At 35.0% G+C, this 11,071-nt stretch overlaps 1 protein-coding gene across 1 annotated transcript; it reads right to left on the bottom strand.

Annotated features, from left to right (window-relative positions):
- Positions 1 to 4,598: 4,598 nt before the first annotated feature.
- On the bottom strand, positions 4,599 to 10,645 carry LOC143582171 (protein trichome birefringence-like 34). The gene is made up of 5 exons (XM_077064796.1): positions 10,305 to 10,645; positions 5,657 to 5,831; positions 5,369 to 5,565; positions 5,129 to 5,287; positions 4,599 to 5,031 (listed from the first exon to the last, which is right to left on the bottom strand). Exons 1-5 carry the CDS (start codon positions 10,643 to 10,645, stop codon positions 4,680 to 4,682), a joined length of 1,224 nt encoding a protein of 407 aa, XP_076920911.1. The 3' UTR covers positions 4,599 to 4,679.
- Between the last annotated feature and the right edge of the window lie 426 nt (positions 10,646 to 11,071).

Raw genomic sequence — 11,071 nt, 5'->3', positions numbered from 1 at the left:
GAGCCGAGCCGAACCGAGCGAAGGCTTGCTCGTTGCTTGGCTCGTTTACAACTGAACCGAACCGAACGGCTAAAATTCGAACCGAGCGAAAAACGAAACGAGCCAAAATCGAACAAAGCATTTTTCGATAAAATATCGAGCGATTTCGGGTATTTTTTATTTCTTTTTCACTTTAAAATTTTCAATAAGAAATAAGTTTGAAGGTTGTAAATAATATATTTTGTAAACAAATTAGTAGTTTTTAGACAAAAGTATAATAGGTTGTAAATTTATAAGAGAAAGAAGTTTGAAATGAGATCTAATGAACATATAAACAAACTTTTAGTATTATGAAAATTGAATCGAACTAATAAAACTATAAAATTGACGAATTAGGAAAAATTTAAAAGGGTTTAAAAATTTATATACTTATATTTTATCTGTGTTGTCTATGTATTTATATATTTGTTCATATATAACTATATATAAAATAAATTAAAAATATTCGAGCCGTATTGAACCAAGCATACCTTTGCTCGTTGCTTGGCTCGTTTACAAATCGAACCAAGCAGAGCGGCTCGTTTACAATCGAGCGAGCATTTTCCGAGCAATTTTCAAGCTAGCGACGAGCGAGTTCGAGCGTCAAGCGGTTTGGACGGCCCTACCTACTAGGTAGGCTGAGGGCTTGAGTTGAGGCTATGAGAACTTGGGCTGGGCCTATTGGGCATGATGCTGCTAATTTGGGAACCAACCATTTGTAGCATGCGGCTGTAGTATTTGAATCATAAAGGGGGCTCATAAGGCCCAGTTATTTAGAACTACCTTTAGAGGTGCACAAAAGTCTAGGAGTGAGCAGGAAACCGAATTAACCGAACCAAAACTGAATTAACCGAATAAATGAACTGAAGCATTAACCGACGGTTAGTTTTTGTTTTTTTTGAAAAACCGAATTTTCGGTTTCAGTTCGGTTTTCATTTTTAAAACACCGAAAAAAACCGAACCGAACCGATATGTGTTTTTATATAAATATTAATACAATTATATGTGTTTTTTTAGATGTTATGACTGGAAAAAAAACACCAAAACGATCTACCGTTGATGTTGATGAAGATTATGAAGATGATGAAGATTGAGAGTAAATTTAGAAGATGAATAAGATGAAGAATGAAGATTGGAACTAAACTATTAGTGTTTTTTGATTAAGAACTTTGTTGTATTTTAAACTATAGTTCTCTTACAAGTTTGTATTCGTTTAGTTCCACGTAATAAATGCCTATTTTCGTGTTTTGAATATAATATGCATTTTCATTTTTTAGAATTTTTTTGCAATGCCTACACACAAAAAAAAATGATTATAACCGAACCGAAAAACCGAAAAACGAAAGACCAAAAACCGAACGATTTGTGTATTTGAAAAACCGACTTTTCGTTTTCGGTTTCGGTTTCACCTAAAAACCGAAACGAACCGTGCTCAGCCCTAGGGATGAGCAAAAATCGGTATGGTACCGACTGGTACCAGTACCAAATCGGTACCAAGGTTTTGAGTTTTCGGGACCGGTGCGGTACAATACGGTATCGGTATTCCTGAATTTTACCTTTAATATCGGTACCGTCCCGGTACCGAACCGGACATTTTGGTACCGGTACCAAAAATTTGCAATTTTTGGGATCGGGATTTTCGGTACCAGGTACCGGTACGGTACCGATCTCATCCCTACTCAGCCCTACACAAACCATTCGAACTCGAAATCAGACCCGAAAAAGAAAAACCGGAACCGGTTTTTTATATATCCGGGGTTTTTACAACCCGAATTCATACCTAACCCTACCCGTAGGGTATGGATAGGGTATGCATTTCAGTGTCAAAACTCGTACCCGAAACCGGACCCGATTTGTACCCAGTAATACCCGAAACTCAGAACATGTTCCACACCCGGAACCGGGCTTTTCCAATACCCAAACCGGGTTTTTCAAATATCCGATCTATAGCTAAAAAATACGCCTAAAAAGTCTAGCCGCCATAAAAATTTCAATTTATACCCGAAAAATACCCTGAAAAAACACTAACTACGGCTTTGGAAAACATGTCAAATCCACTGAGTTGGGTGGGTCAGTCAGACTGGCGACTAGCCTGTTCTTAGCAGTTGGTTGTTTGACGGATTAGTAGTTTGAATCATTTATTTTTTAAATTGGTTTGAGATTGCATTAAAATTTTTTAAAAAGATATAAATATTCGTAAAAGCCTCATTGCCGTAAAATATGCTGATTTCAGATTAGTAGTATTTTACCGTTTTTTTAACTTTTATTTTACAACTTAAAAAAATTCATTTACAATTTATAGTTAACTCAGTAACATAGACTTAGTAACCATAAGCTTTTGGGTTCCAATCTCACAAGAGGGGGTTTTCTCAAATATTGAGTTCTCTTTGAATTGGTGACTTGGTGGACGGTGATGGATATGATCGTGTGGTACCACTGATGGCACGATGATACTCCAGCGGTCCGTGAGTGATCCAAATTAGTCGTTCAAAAAAAAAAGTAACATAGAATGAAACTTGAAACATTAGACAATTCTTTTAGAAGTTGGGTTGAGGATAAAATTAATTTAAACTAGTTTTATAAAATTAAGAAAACAATAACTATCTACATAAAATGTTTTACCTTTCCATCATACTATACCGGTACCTCAATGACTTTTTTTGACAGGAGGTTAGAGGCACGAGTACCGTCCGTGAAAAAAAAAACGTATGTGAGTCGAGGGGTTTTACCAATTATCACAGCGGGACTTTAGGCAGCGGGTGGTTTTCCCTGGAATTGATGACAAGTTGGGTCAAAAACACTGTCTTCTAAGCCTGTAAACGAACCGAACGTTAGGTGAACTGTTCGTGAACCGTTCGGCGGGGAAGTTCGTTTATGTTCGTTTATTTAATAAACGAACGAACATGAACACAAAATTTGTGTTCATTTAATTTAACGAACGAACATGAACACATGTTCAGTCCGTTCATTTATGTTCATGAACGTTCGTTTATTTATGTTCATTTATGTCTGTTTATTTATATTCGTTTGTGTATTAATAGAATATAATTAAATATTATCTGAATAGGTCATCTGCTTAAAGGCTTTATATTTGTTAATTTGTGTTCATTTAAATTTGTTTATGTTTGTTTGTGTTAATTTACATTTGTTCATATATGTTCGTTTATCTTTGTTCAGTTATGTTCGTTTAGATTTAAAAAAACGAACATAAGGAACACAAATGCCCATTTTTAAATAAACGAACACGAAATTAAATTTTGTTCAATTAAGTGTCCGTATTCTTTTAAAGTTAAATAAACGAACAGGAACATGCCCTTAGTCATGTTCATTCGATTCGTTTACAGTCTTTCACTATTCACATTGATGAATATATCGGTTTCAATCTCTAGGCCCAACCGATTTTATTTGTGTTTGTTTGTGTTCGTGAACACATTAATTTTCTTAATGAACGAACACGAACATTAAATCTCGTTCGGTAAGTGTTCGTGAACCATTCGTGAACACATTGTTTTCTTAACGAACGAACATGAACAAGGCCTTGTTCGTGTTCGTTCGGTTCGTTTACAGCCCTACTGTCTGCGATCACGGACGTGGGTGGCGTTTTACAATGGATGTACCCAAATGACCGGGATTTGTTTGGACATTCGGAAAAAGAAAAATGAAAACTTTTCAAATCAAAAAGCTTAAATTACGGGACGTGTTGTTCTTGTCTCGTGTATTTATGTCGGTCCGATTTTTGGTGCTATTAAATCCATAAAACATGGAGACGATATTTGTAGATTGAAAAATAAACAATGCCCAAAAAGAGACAACAAAAGGTGAAAAATAATTAAATTATGATAATAATAAAACACATTTCTTTGAATTTATATGATTTAAAACTTTTTGCATGTTAACATTTTGAAAAAAAAGAAAAGCAGAAACAAAATTAATGAGAAAAGGATTTCTTCAATGGAGCATGTTTGTTGCCTTTAATGATATACAATAATCACAGTATAAACATAATATTTTTAAATAAAATATCTCTACTTAAACGAATATATAGATGATAGTAAGATCGATCCTTAATGTTACCAAACATTTTTTTGGACTTGGTTCGGTTTTGTTTAATGGTTACATTATACTTGTGTCATCAACTTTGTCTTCAGAGAGAGTTGGAGATCGGCCGAAAATAATAAAAAAGCAAATAGTCGATCTTTAACCCACACTAAATAAAAAAATAAATTAATATTCAATAATAATAATAATTTATAAAAAGTATATTTTAAAGGGATGAGAAAAAGTGAGTCTGTTGTATTTGTGTTTGAGATCAACCAATGGAGTATATTACTGTTTTACATGACACAAACTCACTTTAATAATCCATAATCATATATGCATATATATGGTGTACATATGATGCACACAAATAAAATTCAAAGTAGTGAATAAACCTTTTGACTTGATAAAGGTTTACATAACTAAACAACAAAGGTGTTGGTATAGCAAAACCACCAAACAAGACTTTGGTGTAATAGCTTTCAACCTTTAACTAGTTGTTTGAATATTGTGCATGCCATTATCACCAATCACCTATGACCTACCTAAATTTTCTCTTGTCAAAACCTATTGTATGACATGAAATGTTGTAATTTAGATTGCAACTATTCAATGACAAAATTTCATATTTTATAAATAATGTAAGCATATAAGATCTCATTCCAAACGTCCGGGACACCCGGAAGACACCAATGTATACAATCCGCATACCAAACAGGGTTGGCCAATTCTAGCTTTGTTGGAGGAACCCAATGTCTTTTGTAAATAGATGGATGTCCGTCTTTTCTATACTGTGAAAGTTGTATTATATTTAGAAGTTTAATGTTTAAGCCTTTATTTATAAGATCTTGTACCACCGACTGCGCTATTCTCATCAAATCAGTATCTGATCCTTTCGCCCAATACCCGTATTCCATTATCGGTTGAGTTTCATTAAAGCAGTTTTCTCCCATTGTTTTTCCCCAATCTCCACCCCTAAAAAAAGTAACAAAATATTTGAAAGGTGATGAGTGTAAAAATATAAAAGGCCATAAATAGTTTGTGAAAAGATAGCTAGTAATATAATGCTTACTCTTTATGATCTGGCGAGAGACTTATGAAAAACATTCTAGTTTTATTACGATTAAGATGAGTCTCCAACCAATTTGACCATGTTCTTAGAGCCATTTCATAACGTGTGACCCTACTAGATTCGATAGAAGTTCTATTAGGCTTTTCAAACGATCCCCACCTAAAACAGATAAACTTTTAGTGTGACAATATACGTACCTGACTAAACATTCTAAAACCCATAGAATAAATAAATACTCACACGAGTGTCATATTAGGCTCTAGCCACCACGTATATGAGTCAAAAATTAATATGTCAGCATTAATCCATTGCTTCGCATGCCTCTCAATGCTCTCAATTTTCATGATCCGGTCACGAACACGATGGTGTACTGGATCATCACAATTTGATTCTACCAACAATGGTTCCCAATAAAAATCAATGGAAACATTGTATTCCTAGATGTCACATATAACAATAGTTAAGCACATGTCACATTTGTACAATACGAGTATATAATGCGTCTAAGATAATACGAAATAGACTTACGGATGCCTTAAAAGTGATCAACGAGCCATGCCATTCGGCAACCTTATGTGATGGTTCAACAATCCATGAGTCGATGAGACAAAGAAGGGAAACCCAATGGTTCTTACCTAATGAGTCTCCAACAAAAACAACCCTCTTGTTCCTTAGCTTTTCCAATAATGCCGTTCCATTAAACCTACACGAGTCATATAAAAAATTGATTAATTGTAAATACTTAAATTTTAAAAATTGGAATTGATTTTGTCCAATGCATGTCCTATAACAATTTAGGATGTTAAACCCGAAATTTTAAGGATGGGTATGAGATTAGATTAAAATGTTTTCATAAGTATGAAACAAATAATGTATTAGGCTATTAGGTGATATCCGATTGCCTGAAACATATATACACATTTATAGCATAGCCATACACGTAAACATTTTCTATTCAGTTATCTTTGACAATAGTTTAATTCACAAGTTTTAGTTTATATTTCTAATTCTTTTTGTAATAAAGCTATATAAAATTTAAAACAGTTAAAAATGTGTGTGCGAATCCAAACGGGTAATTTCTAACCAACTAATGTGCATACGGGATACTCACTAGCTGTATACGATACATGGTGTATATCTGACCGGGAATGAGACCTCTTTTACAATTAGGTATGAAACTAGAATTATCATACGGCTATTAGTTGTGGAATAACACCTCGGGCGTTTTGCACGCCACATAGGAATGATAACAAGGGCTATACCACACCTGGGCGTTATAACACAATAACGATAGCAGGAGCTTCAAAGTGCTAGATGAGACCATCCATTAACCAATCAAACCTTTTTTTTTGTTTCTTTATTTCATGCAATTCATAACTAACTAGTTAAAGCTAGTTAACCTACAATACTCGAGTTAAATAGTTAATAGGTGTACTAGTTAAAACCACATTGTTTACATAACATTAATTTGACGCTTTAACTAATACATATTAGTTAGCCCACAACATATACGTCCTATACTGGCCCGGCCCAAGGGGAGGGCGAGGAGGGCAACGGACCCAGACTCACTCTTCTGAGAGGCCCATAATTGTTAAAAAATAAAATTTATATTTTATATATAATTTTGTTTTAACACAAAAGTGTACAAACTGGCTTTTTGGTTGAAAGGAAAGTAAACTACACTATAGAAATGAAGGTCATGAGTTCAGTTACCACAATTAGTGATTTCTTTTCTATAGAAGAAAACTTTCATTTGTGTTTTGTATGAATCATTTTAATAACATATTTATCATTGTTTGTTTGTTTTGGGCTTTTAAAATACAACCATATTAGTAAAATTATCAAATTATCTATTACATAATCGATAACGAGATTTTAAGGGCCTATTTGTTTACTCGTCCCAGGCCCCAAAATTTTAAGGGATTATTGGGACTGCCATAGTCCTATATTATCATGTGGGGCAAATGTACAAGTTGAATCCATGTTTGTCTACTTTCTTGAGCTCCCTGAACACTGACACACATATACTGCATGCAAATTCTTTTTCAAATTTCTAGGTAAGCATGGCTTTATGTATGAGTGTGATCAGTCTATTATCATATAACATAATGCATACATGTCAACTTTCTTCAGGTCATGCAAGAGACAATGACACATGGGCTCTTTTTATCATGTTACAGTGTCACACTAAGGTGGGGCTTCAACGGGGGCGCTAGAGCCCCTCCGCTCGTGCCCCCAGGCGCTAACACCACACCACCGGGGCGCTAGCGGGGGCGCTAACGGGGCGCTAGCGTAAAAAACAATGCAGGCGTGAGCCGGTTAGCGGCTGAAGAGAGAGAAAAACTTGCATTGGGTTTAGAAAAAGAGCCGTTAGGCTCTTAAATATTAAAAAAAAATATTTTCTTAAACTATAAATATATACCTTTATAAAATATACTTCATTTCACAATTATACACCTTTCCTCCTAAGATCCTCTCAAAACTAACACAAAAAAATGTCGTGGTACTCGTCTGATTCCAACTCCTCCGAAGAGGATGATTTGCTTCTTCATGTGGGGGAGTTTTGACCGCAACCGTGGTGGATCTCTTGCAAAATCAAGCCCATCAACCTCGAGTCCCGAGAGTTAGAGCATCACCTCGTGATCGTGATCGATCGGGTGCTAACGATACTTTGATTAGGCATTATTTTAGCCCTCAACCGGTATACAAGGAGTCGGATTTTCGAACTCGTTTCCGAATGAGTAGACAATTGTTCATGCGTATAGCAAGTGATTTAGAGGCACGGTATCCCTTTTTTCAACAAAGGGAGGATGCTAGGGGTCTCCCCGGTTTTACCTCTCTTCAAAAATGCACGGCTGCTATCCGTCAATTAGCGTACGGCATCTCGTCGGACGCTTTGGATGAGTATTTACAGATGTCGAAAAGGGTTGCACGTGAATCCCTTCATTTTTTCTGCCAAGGTAAAAAACATTAATTTTAGTTTTTATTAAATATTTATTACATTTTTTAATATATATTATATGTTTATAGATTATTTTATATACGTAGGAGTCATATCGATTTACTCTCGGAGATATCTGCGTAAACCTACAATGTATGACATCCAACGCATATATGAGGTGCACGCAGAAAAACATGGTTTTCCTGGGATGCTAGGTAGCATCGATTGTACGCATGTTGGATGGGCTATGTGTCCAACGGCCTGGCGAGGTCAGTTCCACCGTGGTGATCATGAAGGGCCGACCCTTATACTTGAGGCGGCGGTGTCACAGGATCTTTGGTTTTGGCATGCTTTTTTTGGTGTTGCTGGGTCAAATAACGACCTTAATGTTATCGATCAGTCACATTTGATCAACGACCTTATCGACGAGGTTGAACCACCTCAATCTTTTGTTGCAAATGGAGAACTCTTCAAGTACGGGTACTATCTGGTCGATGGTATTTACAACGAATGGGCTTTGTTAGTTCAAGCTTTTACAGATCCAATCGCCGATAAACGGAAGTATTTTACGAAGAAGCAAGAGTCTGCTAGAAAAGATATTGAAAGAGCTTTTGGAGTTCTGAAAAAACAATATTATGTGCTGGCGAACCCGATACGTTATTGGACTCGGGAGAGGATAATGGACGTCGTCTACACGTGTCTGATCCTACACAACATGACGTTAGAAGACGAGGGCAAAGCTATCTGCCAAAACTACCAAGGTGACATTCGGCCACAACCGTCCACAATCAGTGATCAACAAAGACTTCATAACATAGCAAATATCAAGAGCCGTGAGATACACGGGAATCTTCGACATGAGTTGGTTGAACATTTGTGGGCGAGGCGACCCGATGATCTTGTATTAGATTAATGTTATTATTAAGTATTATTGTTTGTTTAATTTTTAGTATGTTTTTTTTTGTAATTTGAATTTTAGATATTAATGTGTTTTTTTTATTAATGTGTGTTTTTTTAATAATTTATGAGTTTTTTTAATAATACGTTGTTTGAATATATTTATAAAAAAATAAAAAAAAAAATTTTCGCTGGAGCCCCTGCTGAAGCCCCTCCACACCAGGGGCCAGGGCTCCAACGGGGGCTCCAACAACTCCCTTATCCAGTTTCTCTCTCTGCCACACGTCATAATATTATTGGTTGGAGCCCCCACTAAAGCCCCCATTAAAGCCCCCCACACCCCTCAGCCTAATGCATATATGCCAACTTTTTATATTAAACTATCTTTGAACACCTTATACATACATACAAGAAAAGTTAAGAAGGTGATCGATCCAAAGTGACAAAATTACCCAAACTTAAATAAACTATAACAATACGAGTGGAGTTATTATATGAGTCCATAAGCAATAAATAAGCTATGACGAGCTAGATCATATGACAAATCCGTAGATGGTTTGACCCAACTATCAGACCCGAACTTGACTAATTAGATCTATGATTTTATTATCTCAAACTTTCCCTAAACTTTAACAATTTTTTTTCCTTTCATTTAGTCTAAATTTCATAAATCACTTAATGTGTTTTTATACGTCCTTAGGCTCTCTGTTATGAGAAAGGAAAAAGGCGTTAAAGACCTAGTCAGACAACCATGGCATCGAACAACCAAAAAACACTATTAACCATGATGGCGCCCTACACATTTTTGCCCACTTCCAACTCACCAGTCATAATTAATCACAAACACATTTAGTTACCCTTTATTTTTTTCCTTTTATTTTAAATATTAGCTAAACCAACTTAACTCGTAACGCGCTAGTTATTCTACAACACATATTCTAAATATCAATATTTAGTTGTTAGTTTATAATTTTAAATATTTGCAATATCTAGCAAAAAAATTTAGAAATCTCTAAAAATATTAAAAGGCCATACGTAATAGTTAATGTCTTTTAAGGGGTACTTTCCGCTACATCATCATCACCTTTTTTAATAAAAAACTTGTGTAATGAATAATGTCCCTTCAATTTTTATCACCTCAGCACACATATGCCTATACCTTTATAACATCTCATAATGCCCCGAGATAGTACATGGGCTTTATCCGTCGCTATAAATGCCCCATTACACATTACTTAACTTAACACACCAAATATTCAAAATTTAATATAACTTTTTAAAAAAAATATGCTGTACATTTCGCGTTTCTGCTTTATGTAAGCTAGAAAGAGGACGTACCGTGGAAGGTGACAACCATGAGGCTGCCATTTCCAGAACTGATACTCAAAATCTTTCCTTCCATACTTCTCACAAGAATAATCATCTGCCATGAAAGAACATTGTCCCTCTTTATACAAAGGTCTTGACTTATTATCATACACCCAACTTCCATTGAAGAAGTCACAGCCTTCAAAAGAATAATCTTCCATTTCTTTTTCTCCAATAATATCAAAACTTATTATTCCACCATTATCTCCATAAAAGTAAACAACTACCATCATCACCACCATTAGAAGCATGAATGTTCCTAGAGAATGATATCCAGGAACTAGTTTATGTAGTGTTTCAGTTCCCTTCATGTTAATGCTTTCAAGAAAATGGTGTGTTAAGGATGTGGAAAGTGAAGAAAGAAGAAATGAAGAGTGTGACATATTTGTTTATGTTTGGTTATTTATGTTACTTTGGTAGTTGGTTCATCTAAAAGATATTCATATCATTTGACTGTTTAATTGTTTAAATAATTATTTGGTTTGATAAAATATGTATATGATTATTATGACATCTGTCAAAAATCAATTTAATAATAAGCTTTTGTAACGCTTTTCAAGAAAAGTTGTAATTCGAATAATGTAACTCCAATAAGATAACAATCGGGAAGTATTTATTTTTACTGATAAATAACACTAGTACTCCAGATTATTATCTACTCGTGAAATGAAGATGATCGGGTGATACAGTGGCTTGTCAGTGATTTAAATTATCGTTCGAAAGAAAAAACACTACAA

This window comes from Bidens hawaiensis, unplaced genomic scaffold (assembly GCF_021521415.1).
Source record: "Bidens hawaiensis isolate Kalapana, Puna unplaced genomic scaffold, B.hawaiensis_p1.1 tig00031475_1, whole genome shotgun sequence".
Taxonomy (NCBI): domain Eukaryota; kingdom Viridiplantae; phylum Streptophyta; class Magnoliopsida; order Asterales; family Asteraceae; genus Bidens; species Bidens hawaiensis.
The sequence above is the reverse complement of the archived record's forward strand: the minus strand, read 5'-3'. Positions and strand labels throughout refer to the sequence as shown.

Bases quoted from the DNA above. Each gene is read 5' to 3' on its own strand.
- LOC143582171 (XM_077064796.1), bottom strand. From the start codon at position 10,645: ATGAAGGGAACTGAAACACTACATAAACTAGTTCCTGGATATCATTCT. The intron at 5,566-5,656 runs GTAAGTCTATTT...TGTGACATCTAG, and splicing joins TGATCACTTTTAAGGCATCC to GAATACAATGTTTCCATTGA. The intron at 5,288-5,368 runs GTGAGTATTTAT...TATCTGTTTTAG, and splicing joins GAGCCTAATATGACACTCGT to GTGGGGATCGTTTGAAAAGC.